General features: G+C 45.1%; 1 protein-coding gene across 3 annotated transcripts in view; it reads left to right on the top strand.

Moving 5' to 3' along the window:
* The window catches only part of EEPD1 (endonuclease/exonuclease/phosphatase family domain containing 1), an 80677-nt gene extending 68029 nt beyond the window's left edge, over positions 1-12648 (top strand). For all 3 annotated transcript variants that reach the window (XM_084857874.1, XM_084857872.1, XM_084857873.1), the window contains exons 7-8: positions 8189-8383; positions 10807-12648. In XM_084857874.1, coding sequence (XP_084714000.1) covers positions 8189-8383; positions 10807-11006 — 395 coding nt within the window. In that variant the 3' untranslated portion in view covers positions 11007-12648. The remainder of the gene's footprint in view (positions 1-8188; positions 8384-10806) is intronic.
* The last annotated feature ends 3651 nt before the right edge of the window (positions 12649-16299 follow it).

The following is a 16299-nucleotide window of genomic DNA, read 5'->3' as shown; positions in this document are numbered from 1 at the left end:
CCGTACTCCAGTGGTGGGCAGGGCTGCAGGCAAAAGGGGCATGGCCAAAAATGCCAAATTGCCAGCATGTTGTAGCTTCGAGCTCTTACTGAGCCTTAGGGGAGGCACTTCAACCTTTTAGAATGGGGGGGAAAACTTCACGTAAGCTGGGAAACCACCAAATGATCAGTGGTCGGAGGAAATGGGTGGACTCAAGGAAAGGGGCAGGACTTTCTGGGGAACCCCAGAGGGCCGGATTTGGCCCCCGAGCCTGAGGTTATGAACCCCTGGTCTATGTCTTCCACCCATGTGGCTGGGGCAGAACACATAGTTATGTACCATGCTGATAACCCTCCTTCTACCGGTTAGGTATACTAGAGAAGGGGTTACGTTGACCCTTACAAAGTGTCAGCCCAGTTGCATCAGGAACCAGCCAAATAATATGGAGCTAAGCCCATCCAGTCATAGAATCATGGAATAGTAGGGTTGGAAGGGGCCTACAAGGCCATCGAGTCCAACCGCCTGCTCAATGCAGGAATCCAAGTCAGAGCATCCCTGACAGATGGCTGTCCAGCCTCGTCTTGAATGCCTCCAGTGTGGCAGAGCCCACCACCTCCCTAGGGAATTGGTTCCATTGTCGTATTGCTCTAACAGTCAGGGAGTTTCTCCTGATGTTCAGCCGGAATCTGGCTTCCTGTAACTTGAGCCCATGATTCCGTGTCCTGCACTCTGGGATGATGGAGAAGAGATCCTGGCCTTCCTCTCTGTGCCAGCCTTTCAAGTACTTGAAGAGCGCTAGCCTATCTCCCCTCAGTCTTCTCTTCTCAAGGTTAAACATGCCCAGTTCTTTCAGTCTCTCTTCATAGGGCTTTGTTTCCAGTCCCCTGATCATCTTTGTTGCCCTCCTTTGAACCCTCTCCAGTTTGTCTGCATCCTTCTTAAAGTGTGGTGCCCAGAACTGGACACAGTAGTCCAGATGAGGCCTAAGCAGTGCTGAGAAGAGGGGAACTAGTACTTCCCGGGATTTGGAAGCTATGCTTCTATGAATGCAGCCCAAAAGAGCATTTGCCTTTTTTGCAGCCACATCACATTGTTGGCTCATATTCAGCTTGTGATCGACAACAATTCCAAGATCCTTCTCGCTTGTAGTGTTGTTGAGTCACATATCCCCCATCTTGTAACTGTGCATTTGGTTTCTTTTTCCTAGGTGCAGAACTTGGCATTTATCCCTATTAAATGTCATTCTGTTGTTTTCTGCCCAGCGCTCCAGTCTATCAAGATCACTTTGAATTTTCTTTCTGTCTTCCAAAGTATTCGCTATCCTAACCAATTGAGTGTCATCTGCAAATCTGATCAGCATTCCCTGCACCTCCTCCTCCAAGTCATTAATGAAAATGTTGAAGAGCACTGGGCCCAGGACTGAGCCCTGCGGTACCCCACTTGTTACCTCTCCCCAGTTTGAGAAGGTCCCATTGATAAGCACTCTTTGAGTCCGATTCTGTAGCCAACTGTGGATCCACCGGATCGTTGTTTCATCTACCCACTTTGAGCTAGTTTGCTCATAAGGATATCATGGGGCACTTTGTCGAAAGCTTTGCTGAAGTCGAGGTATATTATGTCTACAGCATTCCCACAGTCCACAAGGGAGGTGACTTGATCAAAAAATGAGATCAGATTCGTCTGGCAGGACTTGTTCTTGACAAATCCATGTTGGCTTCGAGTAATCACAGCATTGTTTTCAAGGTGCTTACAGATGGATTGCTTTATCATCTGCTCCAGAATTTTCCCAGGGATTGATGTCAGACTGACTGGTCTGTAGTTCCCATGTTCCTCCTTTTTACCCTTTTTGAAGATAGGGACAACATTAGCCCTCCTCCAGTCATCTGGCACTTCCCCCGTCCTCCATGATTTCTCAAAGAGAATAGACAGCGGTTCTGAGAGTTCTTCTGCCAGTTCCTTTATTACTCTAGGATGCAGTTCATCTGGCCCTAGAGATTTGAACTCATTCAAAGTAATGAGGCGTTCCTTGACCATATGCCTATCGATCTCAAGCTGCAATCCTGCCCCTTCAGCCTGTACTTTGCCTTTGCCAGGGGGGTCATAGACCCTCTTTTGGGAGAAGACTGAGCCAAAGTAGGAATGGAGCACCTCTGCCTTTTCTTTGTCATCTGTTATCGTTTTGCCATCCTTATTTAATAGCTGAACAACCATTTCTTTCCTCTGCCTTTTACTATGAACGTATCTGAAGAAAGCCTTTTTGTTGTTTTTAGCATCCCTTGCTAACCTCAGCTCATTCTCAGCTTTAGCCTTCCTGACGCCATCCCTGCAATTCTGTGCTACCTGCCTGTACTCTTCCTTTGTTACTTGGCCTTCTTTCCACTTCCTGTATGTGTCCTTTTTTGTTTCCAGGACATCTCTAAGCTTTTTGTGAAACCACATTGGCTTCTTCTGTTGTCTTCCACCTTTTCTTCTTGTTGAAATTGTTTGTAATTGTGCCTTGAGAATTTCCTTTTTTAAAAGCTCCTACCCATCTTGGACTCCTTTTCTCATTAGCATCGCTTGCCATGGGACCTTACTGATCATTGTTCTGAGTTTATTAAAATCAGCTTTCCTAAAATCCATGATACGCATTTGTCTACACTCGCATTTGACTTCCCTTAGAACCAAGAACTCAAGTACAACATGGTCGCTTTCCCCCAGAGTTCCTGTAACTGCTACTTTATCCACTAAGTCATCTCTGTTGGTTAGAATCAAGTCAAGGATAGCCGATCCTCTAGTTCCTTCCTCTACTTTCTGTAGGAGGAAGTTATCCGCCAGACAAGTCAGGAATTTCCTGGAGGGGCCATGTTTTGCAGAATTTGTCTCCCAACAAATATCAGGCAAATTGAAGTCCCCCATGACTACTACATCATGCTTCCTTAAAACATTGGCTATTTGCTTTTCAAAAGTGTCATCCTCGTCTTCTCCTTGATTGTGTGGCCAGTAGTAGACTCCAACCATCAAGTTCCTTTTATTCTTTGTCCATTTATTTTGATCCAGATGCTCTCGATGGGGCTACCAAGCTCATCCTCCTGTATTTCTGTGCAGAGATATGTATTTTTCACATACAGTGCAACCCCACCTCCCTTTCTGTTCCTCCTGTTCTTTTTGAACAAGTTATATCCTTCAATTGCTGTATTCCAGTCATGAGAGTCATCCCACCAAGTCTCAGTTATACCTATCAAGTCATAATTTCCCTCTTGTATTAAGAGTTCAAGTTCGTTCTGTTTGTTTCCCATACTTTGGGCATTAGTATATAGACATCGAAGACCATGTGCTTCGTAGTCTGGCTTTCTTCCTACATGTGTCTGAAGACTATTATTGGGCGCTATTAGAGCTGTTCTCTCTGTTGCAGTACATGAGCCTATGTCCATTGTTACCCCCAACTTTACATCTCCCTTCCCCGTAGGATTCAGTTTAAAGCCCTCCTGATGAAGTTCTTCGTGCTGTGGCCAAACACATTCTTCCCATCCTTTGTGAGGTGCAACCCGTCCCTTGCCAACAGCCCATCTTCCAGGAAGTATAGCCCATGGTCCCAGAATCCAAATCTCTCTCGTCGGCACCATCTTCGTAGCCAGTCATTCACCCAGAGTATTTTTCGTTCCCTTTCTATCCCTCTTCTAACTACTGGAAGTATGGATAAGAAAAGTATCTGGGCCCCAAAGTTCTTGAGTTTCCTTCCCAAAGCTTCAAAATCTGACGTGATTTCTTCATAGCTCCTCTTGGCGGTATCATTTGTTCCCACATGGATGAGAAGAAAGGGATACCTGTCAATGGGCTTTATGAGTGCAGGCAACCTTTCAGTCACGTCTCTAATCCGTCCTCCCGGGAAACAACATACCTGGTGAGTCCACAAGTCTTTGCAACATACTTGGGTCTCGATCCCACGCAGCAAGGAGTCTCCCACTACTACCACTCTTCTCTTCTTCTTGTTGTAGGCCTGGGTTTCATCGCCTCTATTTGACTGACCTTCAGCCTCTTGCTCACTGTCACGTAGTGATTTCTGTGATTTCTCCTCTGCAGGCTCCAGTGACCTGGAAAGAGGCACTGGAGCCTTCCTCCAGTGACCTGGAAAGAGCAACCACATCTCCCTCATCTGGGGTAGGAGCCCCTAGTTGCTGCTGGTCTGATGCAGTGCTGAGCAGCTCTGTATTCACCTTGTAATTGAACTTCAAACCTTGAGAATTGAACCTCTAGATCATTGGTCATTGTAGTGAACTGCCAAGGGGTGCCATCTTGCAAAAGCATAACAGTGGATGCACCCATGTGAGACTGATACAAAGGGGTCCCTTTTTTTGAAGTGGTACCCTGCAAAAAACAGATGCTTTGTATTGCTTGATTACTTCCACACATACTGCCTGCATCCCCTATGCTGGTCATACAGGTGCCATTGGCAGTGCTGTGAATTGGGGATGTTGGAGAAATCAGCAATGGAACCAAATGAATTAGGCTTTTTATGAATCCAACCCACCAGTTCTGCAGCGGACCGGCTTTTCCCATGTTGGGGAGATTCCGTGGACTTGTGGACCATTTTTCTAACCTTTGGGGGGTTGCACAAATTTAGTTCTAGAAAAATACACAAAAAAATTTAAAAGCCGAAAATGTGCATTTCCCCCATAGACTAAAATGTGAAAGTGCATATTTGGGGGGATTTGCGCACCTGGGGGGAATTTGCGCATTTCTGCAAGTGCAAATTTGCACAAATGCGAATTTACACAAATTCAGAAACTAAAAAAATCTGATTCCATCGCTGAGTGGATGCAGAATGAAAGGTGCCTGACAATCCGCAAAACACATACGGAATGGGTTTTACACAATCCATACATCCTTACTGTGAATGAACAGGGTTAGGGGGACCACCCTAAGGTGAAATGATGGGTGCGCATGGACCATAGGGGTTGACTGTGCCTTGAATGCATGCTCATCCCTTTCCAAAACTGCTGTGTGGCTCCACTCTAAATGGGTCATCTTTGTGATGTTTAGAGGACCCTAAATTGTTTGGGTTTTTTGACCATAGAATCATAGAATAGTAGGGTTGGAGGGGGCCTACAAGACCACCGAGCCCAACCCTCTGCTAAGTGCAGGAATCCAAGTCAGAGCATCCCTGACAAATGGCTGTCCAGCCTCGTCTTGAACACTTCCAGTGTGGGAGAGCCCACCACCTCCCTAGGTCATTGGTTCCATTGTTGTATTGCTCTAACAGTCAGGAAGTTTCTCCTGATGTTCAGCCGGAATCTGGCTTCCTGTAACTTCAGCCCATGATTCCGTGTCCTGCACTCTGGTCATTAGCCAAACATTAATTTCTCCTTGTCCCCCATTGCAAGTCTTTCGTTATCATTTACAGTTGGATAGTTTTGGATTGGTATTTTTTAATCAGTTATTAGAAGATACTTAGGGCTGCTTCAAAAGGCATGGAGTTTGTTTATTTGTTTAAAAGAGAAAGCACTTCTGTCTAAGACAATTCCAGGGCATAGTCTGAAGGCACATGAGGCAGCCACCGTGCTGAAGCTAAGCAGGTCTGGGTCTGGTCAGTGCTTGGAGGGGAGACCGCCTGGGAACCCCATGTAGCCACCTTGAGTTCCACAATGGAAGAAAAATGGGATATAAATGTAATAAATAAATAAAATCACACGCAGCAATCACATGCATGTCTGTTTCACAATATGTATCCCATGTACACAGAGACATTCTTAAATCTTAATAAGGTTTGCATGGCTGTTTTCCCCCGCTTCTATACAGAAGTGCTATCATTCAGTGTGGGACATTGGTGATGTTGAAGTAGCTCTAGTAGTTTACTGGTGACAACTCTCTTTAAGTCCGAATCCGATGAGGATTTGCTATTGAATATGAGCTCCCCCTGCTGGCTAGCTGCCTGCATAACAACAAAAACTTAATAACTAGTCTTAAGAGTCAACAGCAAATTTTTTTTAAGTCCTACTCAAAAAGTAATAAGTGTCCACTTAAAACAGTTAATTAATGATCTGTAGAATATTGTCACCTGGTTTTGTATGGCTTCAACATTTGCACTGTGTGAATAAAATTAGATGTTAAATATCTAAGTGGTTTACATATAAAAAGATTAAGTCACTGTTTAAAATACACTATTAAGCAACAATTGCAGCAACAATAACAAAGCTAAAGAAATGAAAGAAATAAAAGAACACATTTGTAGCTGTTCACAACTTCAAATATTGTGGATTCTTACCATGGAAATTGTGGACATTTATCCATTTTGAGGCTCTGGTCTTTGTCAGAAGAGCATTATGACTGAGCATATCCTTTGGAGTTCTCTGGTAGCTGAGTCATGTGAGCATCTCTCTTGCCAAACAGATGGCCAGCCCTATCAGCTCTGAGAAGAAATCAAAACATTTGGCGAAAAAGGAGGGTTGTCAACAGATTATATAGAAAAATAGAATTTAAAAAATAGACCCACTAAATTCTTATGTGCATATGCCCAAATCAAAAATTGGGCTTTGTGATGAGGATGGATGGAGAAGCATTGCCTCCCTCCTGAAGACAACTCTATGGTTGTGAGTGGGAAGAGGCAGTGTGTTTCCCAACTCATTCCCATCCTGTGATCTCTTCTAAAAGGTTGGCTAGTTATGGAATCAGTATGTGAAATTCAGGCTTGGCCGCTCACCCCACACCAAATGCACAGACATTTGCCTCCTACTGTCCATAATCCATGAGGCTGGTTAGACTAGATGTGGGGTTTTCATCCAGCCTAATCAACCTTCCACTCCCCTGCACTGATGATCAACATTCCATGGCTGACCCTTCCTCTGCCCAGCTGTTAGAATGTTTCTGAGCATTGTGACCTCACAGCTGCTCAGCCCAGTGCCAAGGAGGACTTAGGACGTGACTACTCAGCTTCTCCCCCACCTCCTCTGAAGGTCAAGAGAGCAACTCAGTGTATTTTCCTCTTACTGTATATACCAGCCTTCGCCAACCAGGATGTTTTGGACTTCCATCTCCCATAATCCCTAGCCAAAATAGCCAGTAGGCAAGAATGCTGGAAGTTGTAATCCAAAACAGCTGGAGGGGGCCAGGTTTGGGGAAGGTTGGTTTATATGCTGCTTTCTCACTGTCCTCTGTCGCCACTAGCCTGCCTGTTCCTTCTGCGATTATCCCTTTAGCCTTGGGGGTCTCTGCCAATTTCATGCATTTCCTTCCTAGAATCGAAGTGGAAAAGAAACACAAATCATCTACAGCAATGTGCTAAATAACGTAGGGAAAAGCCCTCTGAGTCATTTTATTGTTTTATGTAAGTGAAGGGCCCAGTGGGTGGCATTGTCAGCAGCACTGTTGACCTTGTTTTATTTATTCAGCACCCTCAGTGTGTGTGATGCTTCATGGAGTTTTATAAGCAAATTAGAAGAAATTGCTGCCCCCTCCCCCCACCCCCGGAGCTTAAAAAGACAAGACAGTAGAACAGTCTTTTCCCCCACCTAGTGTCCTCCAGATGTGTTGGACTACAACAACCAGCATCCCCCTACCAGCCATGCTGGCTGGAAGATACTGGGCGTTGTAGTCCAACACATCCGGAGGGCACTAGGTGGGGGAAGTCTGCAACAGAATTTGTGGAGAGACAGTGGGGGCTGGGGAGGATAAGGAGGATGAATGTGAGCAAATGCACTTATATGTGCCAGCAGTTATGAATGAGCCTGAAGGCCAAAGGTGTTGTGGGAGAAATGGTAGAGCCATGGTTTGAGGAGGGACTTGATGGATGATACGGTAGCATTACATACATAAGAACGTAAGAAGGGCCATTTTGGATCAGACTTAGGGTCCATCCAGTCCAGCATCCTGTCCACAGAGTGGCCAACCAGCTGTCGACAGGACACCCACAAGCAGGATGTGAGTTCAACAGCACCCTCCCGTCCAATCCCCCAGCAACTGGTGTACATAGACATGCTGCCTGTGATACTGGAGGTAGCGTATAGCCATCAGGACTGGTAGTCACTGATAGCCTTCTCCTCCATGTTCACGGAAGGTATTTCATGTTTAGGGGGCAGCAAGAGAGAATGGGCAGAGTTGTTTTTAGATATCAAGAGACCTTTGGGTGGTGCAGTTGTAGGAGTAAAGCTCTTCTGTGAACGAGGACGTTGCCTCATTTATGTCATATGCCATCACTTAACCCTACATGTCTTTTCACTATTCCCAACCCTAGGTGAAAAAGATGTGATCATTCTGGGAGACTTCAGTCAAGCCCCAGACAGTAGCGACCACGACCTGTTGAGGAAGGAAAAGTTCCATCATCTGGTCCCTGCCAGCACATTTACAAACATCAGCACAAAGAACCCTCAGGGCTCCAAGTCCCTGGATAACATCTGGATCAGCCGTAGCTTGAAGAAGGTTTTCACTGGTAAGGTTTAATTTCTTGAGGGAGGTGAAAATTCACAATATCACGCTTCAATTGTTGTGTAATGGTTATGACAATAAACAGCTTCGGAAGCAACAACAGTGAGGTATCTCCTGCAATGTGTCTGTTGCTTGTTGAGTGGAATTACAGCAGCCTTGCACATTTCGGGCCAACTTCTCCTAGTCTATTTGGACACTTTATACAGTAGTCATGTTTACGGTGCCTGCTTGCTTACCAGAGTTTGATCTGTGTTTGCTGCGGTAAACATATAGAAAGGAGATATGTGCCTTCAAACATACTGTGGATGTTCAGCAGGGACCTGCCTGCAGCCAGTCTCAGCTCCTCAGAGCCTGTCTGCCACATATCCCCAGGTGTTTCGAGATGCACACCTCCCCCTTTACAAGTTTACTTTTTTCAAGGCTTTCTTCACTTCCATAAGAACTAGCAGCTTAGTTTTTAAGTGAGCAATCCTATGGCCACTAGGCACTGTCTAGATGGCCACAGCATTTTTCGGTTTTTGGAAACCGAGGTTGTTCGACCTCACTTTCCAGAAACCGCGCTCCCCACTCCCTTGTAGCCGGTGCAGTTCTTCCCACACCATCACTTTCTCTGCCCTTGTAAACAGAGCGTGGAGAGGGTGAAAAGGGGGCTGTCCTGGGGGCGGGGAGGGGAGGAGACCTCAGAAGCCGCTTTAGACGGCTTCCTATCAGGTCTCAGGGCCCCTTCCCTCCCCCTTCCCAAAGCTGTGACTAGATGCATGAAAACGTGCATCTAGCCACAAATGCAGGGCGGCTGGAGCACAGAGGAGGGGATCCCCTCCATTCCCCATCTGCCATGCCTTGGATAGTTGGCAGCCTCTGAGTTTGAGGGCTGCTGACTATCCCATTAGGATTGCACCCTAAGAGAGCGTAGAAATGTAGTAGTTGCCCAGGAGAAGGTTTCAGTAGCCCAGCCAATGGCCATGAAATGATAAACTCACATGTCTGTTTCTTTGATTTCCTGTTATTTACATCATATTCTTCTTTCGAACAAATGAGCATTTTTTCATGGGTTGGATCCAGGATCTGCCTTCCACAAGAGGAAGGGACCTTCCACATGAGGCAGGGCTCCGCTTGCAGAAGGTCGTAGAATCATAGAGTTGGAAGGGGCCTACAAGACCATCGAGTCCAACCCCCTGCTCAGTGCAGGAAGCCTGATTCCCAGGTGGTCTCTCATCCAAGTACTAACCAGGGCTGACCCTGCTTAGCTTCCGAGTTCAGATGAGATCGCCTCTGCCTGATCTTTGAGGATCCCCCTCCCCGACACACACCACAGCTCACACCATTCAGCTATCTCTGGGCTCTCTGTGTAGCATTTTCAGGGGGCTGGAGGGGCTGCTATGGGAAGGAGGGGGCAGGGAAGTCCACTTCCGCCAGCGTAGTTAATCCAGTTTACACCTGGATCCAACCCCATGGTGTATTGATCTGTCAGTTCCCAGTCCTGACCCTGTCAGTTCCCAGTCATCAATCAGAATCTTTTGGTTATCAAGATGAAACAAGCCAATTGTGCAAAAGATGAGTTTATTGATTAAAAAATGGATGCAGGATGCATCCATTTTTTATCACTGAACTGTCATCTTTTGCACATCTTTTGCATACACACACACACACACACACACACAAAGTTCACACCTCCCTCCAGCTAATCAACCTCTCATAGCTGGGTGTCTGTCGGGGTCCGCACGTTAGACGAAAGGCCGTTCCTCAGGGCCACATGTTTCTCTAGGCTGGTAGCATGCATGTTCCTCCTTAGAGTGAGACCAAAGGGCCCAGCAAGCTGGATCTTATATGCTTCTCTGCTAGATGCCTCTTTCTAGTCCATGAGCAACACCTCTCCCCTCCTCTCTCACACCAACAGGCTAACATACACACAAGAGAAGGGGGCTTCTCTCTTACCCAAAATGTTCTCGAAACATTTAGCTTAGGAATCTAAGTGCCTTTTGGGTGGGGGAGTCTCCCAACCTTTCTGTGAGAATCAAGGCAATTCACCCTTATCTCTTCCTTCAGGATGACATAATTTAGCTGGCATAAACAGCTTCAAGGCAGGCTGTGAATTACCAGCCTGTGTTAAAGGCCTGCTTTCTTAACTATAAAACTGCTGGTTAAGTTAAACTACACAGGTCTCTGTGCAATTAGAAACTCTGTGAAGTCCACATTTTCTGCTCAGCAACCAACCCACCACACATGGCTCTCCTGGGGGTGCTCCCCGACACTGGTTAGGTGCACACCCACTTAGCTTCCAGGGCACTGCCGCGTCAGATGCCTCTAGACGAGCCACTCAAAGGCTACCATTTAAAAGCCGAATGCTTTCTTTTGTGTCATTGGTAGCTGTCTCCCTCCCAAACATTCATGCTCCTCTTTCTCCTCTGTGAACCTTTGTCCACATAGGTCACTGGGCAGTTGTGAGAGAGGGCCTTACGAACCCCTGGATCCCTGATAACTGGTCATGGGGTGGAGTGGCATCGAGCCACTGCCCAGTGTTAGCTGAATTTTACACAGAGAGGGACTGGAGCAGAAAGGATCTGATGCGAAATGGAAACGGAGTGATGGTGGAATGCAGCGACTCACACACGAAACATGAGCGATGATGCACAGCAACGCCAGCCTTCCTTCCCTTTCCCAGAAGGGGTGGTCCGAAGATCCTTTTGCTCAAGGCCTGATGGTGAACCAGAACTGCCTTTTTTCCTCCTTTAAAAAAGAATCAGCTTCTGCTTTTAACATCTCCCTTCCCCATTCCTGCCTTTGTGCCCCTTTATGGATGGTTTAGGGTATCCTGTTGCCATCGAGTGATTTGTGACTTTTTATGGAGACATGGTGGACACTTCTGTGCTTGGATACCTGGATAACTGCAAATAAAATGCACTTTTTAATACTGTATGTCGATGATCTCTCCCTCTCTCTCTCTCTGATTTCTAATAAAATGCTACAATAACAGATAAGAGAAGGTCATGAAAGTACAGGTTCACACAACCAGTTCTTAATAAATTCCGTCTGTGGACTGGTGTAGGATATTTCAGTGGTGAAAAACCAGTCAAGTGAATGCTGTGACATAATGACATCAGTTTTCATCCTATCACATCCAGTATAATCTTGAATGGGGGCACAGTGGATCATTGCCTGAATATCTGCCAAAGCATTCAAAAAATAAGTAAACACCCATGTTGACTGACAGGTTGGTCACTCTGCAGCTTGGCTTTAGGAATTACCCTAAAACGTGTCCCATCACCATGTGAAACTGAAATCTGAGCAACCACTCAAGTGCTCCAGTGTGTGTAGGGTATTCACTTGCTCCCTCCTTAGGCTTGAAGGATAAGGAAGAGCTTTCACCAGAGGAAGGTTGGATCCAGACATAGTCATACTTGGAGTAGGCCCACTGAAATCAAGGGGACTGAAGTTAGGCATGACTAAGGAAGTCTCATTGATTTCAATAGGTCTTTTCTAAGTATAACTGCATCTGGCTCCAACCAAGTAAGCTTTACTTTCAGGAGGGCTACTTCCTATATTCCAATATTCATTATTTTATATTGGAGATCTATTTTATGTGTCGCTTAAACTATAACGCTGGAAGAATAGGTATTTTAGAACAGTTTCATATGCACCTCTATAAGCATACTGATGGGAACTACAGAATTCTTTCCAGGGTGTTGATAAGGTTAAAACTGCCTAAATGGAGAGGGCTCAGCTTATCTTCAAGAGGGCCTTCATTCATATGAACTCCATAGTTTCCTAAGATCTGCACTGGAAGTTTTTGGTTTTTGCCCAGACTACAAAATGTTCTACTGATGGCGATGAGGTTTTCTGTCATGGCTCCAATTCTCTGAAATTCCTTCTCTAATGACATCCACCAGAGTCCTTCCTGATCTGTTTGTAGGAAGGCAGTTTCTTTGAAAAATCAGTAATTGAGCTATGATTTTATTGAATGTTAATAGTTCTGCTTTTATTGTGTATCACTTTGGGCAGGTTTTCCTGGAATCATAGCTGATACATTAAAGAAAAACAGTTAAATACATTTTAGATAGTGTATTACCAGCATTCTCTACCCTGGTGCCCTCCAGATGTTTGGGGATGGCCAGTGGTCAGGAATGCTGAGCGTTATGGTCCAAAACATCTGGGGAGCACAAGGTTGGGAAGGCTGAAGTAAGCACTTCAGATATCACAGTTTTTAGCAGGTATGCCACCTAGGTCTTGTAAAATTAAGATGCATCTATTAAAACTATAACATACAAAGGTGAACCCCATGAGTCAGCTGAATACAGCATTATGATCATAACTGTAAACAAAGGTCTCTTTGAAAACCCTCCTGCTGAAATGATGATTGCCCATTTTGTAAAGCGGGAGCCATTCTGGCAAAGCAACTTGGAAACAAAACACACAAGGGACTTGCCTTTCTAAATGGCTACTCCAAATTCTGCTCATGATATCCGTCTCACACCTATTCAGTGATGAACTGTGCATGATGGTTCATACAGTGCCACCGTACAACCGAGCATGAAGCTTAGACGATCTTCTGAAGGCAGGTTGAAATGAATGGCCAAGATGCTAGCTTGACATTTAAAAGTAGTCCAATGCCATTATTTTTCTTCTTCTTAAGCAAGTGTCTTTTTCAAACAAAAAGAATCCCTTGCTTCATGGACAGGGTTGTGAACTCCTAGCCCAGAAAATAAACTTTCCCTGTCTAATTATTGGAGCAGGAGGGAAACAATGCCTTGGTACCACTAATGTATGATTTAAGTTTGTTTTTCATGAGGAAGTATATTATCTAGCCCATAAAACCACGAAGAATGTACCTAGGCACTGGCTCAGAAAGACAACATTAAGATGAACAAGCTGTGGGCTGCCTTAAATCTATAGGCTTTTCCTGAATTACCTGGGGATCATGGACATCAAAAGACCTTTTGGTGTTAAGCTAGCTCACACCTACCTCATTTCTGTCATTGTTGGTGTATGCATTTATCCCAGCTAGATCAATAAATGCGTTTAATAAATTCAGTTATCTAGCTCACCATTATAGTTCTCTAGATAACTCAGTCAAGAAGTTCTGTCATCGTTTGCTTTGCTCTTAAATGGTAAAAGTTGAATGGTGCCACGAGCACGAAGCTGATTAACTACAAAGCATTGCCTGCTGCTGCTCACTTTGGCACTAACAATCCCTTCCAGCACTAACCACATGTCAATCCAATAAAAGAATTATCTGACATGGCTTGGGGTGTTTCCCCAAACTGAGAAAGGCAGAGTTACATTATGGGCAGGAAGATCATGTCCACGTTAAAGAATTATTTAGGGTGCAATCCTATGCACATTTAGAAAGAAAAAAGTCCTACAATTCCCATCATTCCCCAGCCAGCCATGCAGGCTGGGGAATGCTGGCAGTTGTAGGACTGTTTCTGTCTAAACATGCATAGGATTGCACCCTTTATATTTATGAATCACTTACATTAAAGACATTTCTAAGTGATGGACAAAAAACAAGTCCTCATACAGAGGACAAGATCACCTTCCTGGAAATGCCTGTTGCAGAAGATATGCTATCAGGAGGCATCAAAATCACAGAAGAATTTACACCTGCCTAATTTATAGTAGGGAGTTCCAGAGCGGGCGCCTAGGATACAAAAGGCCCTATTCAAACCATGATGGCCTGGCCCTCTGAAATCTTAAGTACCACCAGGAGGGTATCTCCTGATGAGTCTAGCAACCAAGCAGGCTTGTAGAGGATCAGGAGATCTCTTAAGTGTCCTGATACTGAGTTGTTTAGGGCTTTGAAAACAAGTACTAAAACCTTAACCCCGGCCCAGCAGTATATAGGCTGTCAGTGCAGTTCCTGCAGCATAGGTGTAATATGATGGCAATAAGCCACTCTCATTACCAACCTGGCTGTGGCATTCTGCACCAACTGCAGCTACCAAACCAACCTTAATGTATGCTATTAACGTGTCATCACCTTATGCGCGCTCTTGCTCTCTCTATAACCTTATATGCCAAGTAACTGTGTCAATCTCTGGATTAAAGAGTAAAAGACGATGATTAAGAGGCCTATAGGATAGCTCTGTAAAAAAACTTACTTCAGTCACCAGCATAGGTTGGCCTACAATAATATTAGATTACTCTTCTAGTTTCTCTCATTTCATTTGTATTCATAGTTGTTTCCAGTCAATCCTGTTTTGCATTTCTGAGTTGCTGTAATATTACATTCAAGTCAGCACACAGGCAGATAATGATCACTAACTTCCTGCTGCAAAAAGGGGTTGACCTGTGAAAAGGATCAAATAGCTTCTGATTCAGATGAGAAGGATCAAAATCAAAATTCTGATTTTTTCAGATTTAAAAAAGTGTGCATGTCTTTGAAGATAGAGTGTGAGAAAATAGTAGGCAAAAAAGGGGGTAGGTAGCTGGCCATTTCAGATTTCATTTTTAGTGGGGCCAGATTCAAGGCTAAATTGTAAAAAAAGATGTGTAATTAGAACATTTCATGGTGATTATTTTCTGTCTTTTTAAAATACCCAATAATATATTTAGCAATATTAGAAATACAGGACAAATAGGCATTATTTTATGAAGAAAAGGAAAGACCTGTGCTTTTGGTGTACATGATCTAGCCCAGAGCCTTCTGTTTGAGCAGCCTTCCCCAAACTGTTGCCCTCCAGATATTTTGGACTTCACCTCCCATCGACCCCCAGCCAGGATGGCCCATGGTCAGGCATGCTAGGAGTTGTGGCCCAGAACATCTGGGGGCACTAGGTTGAGGAAGGCTATGTTAGAGACTCCTCAAACTCTGACCTTACGTGAGGACTATCTGTCCAGGAAGCTGTACAACCCATGCATCTGCCAGTGCTGGAGTCTGAGGTAGGATTTCCCAGGTTCTTGTCCAAAGAGACGGATGAATGACCAAGTTACAAAACCAGGAGTAACCATTCAGCCTTTTGGAACCTGAATTGGGCCACCATCCCACCCAAAGCAGTTTACTTCAAGACGTCCTCAGTGGCGGAAGCAGAAGGTGCCATTTGAGGCCACTCAATGCCATTACAATCAAATCCTCTACAACTCCACTTGAGGCAGGGCTTTGGCAGTTGTCAGGCCCTGGTGGGGGACGGAAAGGCTCTGGACTCTGTTGGATGAGCCTCTAGGTTGGGTCCACAGTCGTCCTTCTGTGAATGGAAGGGCTCCTTGCATTTGTGGAAGGCCTCCAATCCAGCAGAGTATTCTTTCCTTGTCCTGCAGCCCCGTGTCCCCCCTGAAAATCTGGACTGTTGGGGGGGTCCCACTGGAGCAGTGGGGGAGGCTGCAAAGGGAGGGGGGAATTGGCAAACACAGTCTCTCCCCCGACTTTCCACTGGTGGGAGCATTCTGAGTAGAATGCATCTCGGGCAACGCTTGCATGGGCAGAAAAGAACCTGGATCCAAGGCAGTGCCTTTCCTGGGAGCACCCCGTTGCTCCACAGAGCCAGTGTCTGAACCTGTTATTTTTAGCTGGAACTTGTGCTGTTTCCTAATACCGACTGACTTCTGCTGAAGATTATTACTTGGCAGGTCTGACTTAGCATGCTATGGGTTCAGGGCCCATCTGGAACAGCACATGTAGTTAGCACTTAAGACCAATATAATTGTTTGTACATCAATATCCACTCGGTGGGCAGAAGTGGTGAGCATGCCAGAGGTGAACTTGTTCCTGAGACATATTTACATGTCCAAAACTTGTAAACTGCTTAGAAAACTGCTGTTAGTCAACAGTACAGAATGCTAGATTAATGGCCATTGATCTGGCTGTACGAGGTTACTCCTTAAATATGGGTATAATTACTCTCTTTATTTACAGCTCTATGAAATAGCAAAGAAGTCTTATCCAGGATACATAAACATCATGAGACTTTCTGGCAAGGCCCATAT

This window comes from Heloderma suspectum, chromosome 5 (assembly GCF_057233095.1).
Source record: "Heloderma suspectum isolate Gila_16-S chromosome 5, 16-S_ref, whole genome shotgun sequence".
Taxonomy (NCBI): domain Eukaryota; kingdom Metazoa; phylum Chordata; class Lepidosauria; order Squamata; family Helodermatidae; genus Heloderma; species Heloderma suspectum.
This window is presented reverse-complemented; position numbering and strand designations above follow the sequence as displayed.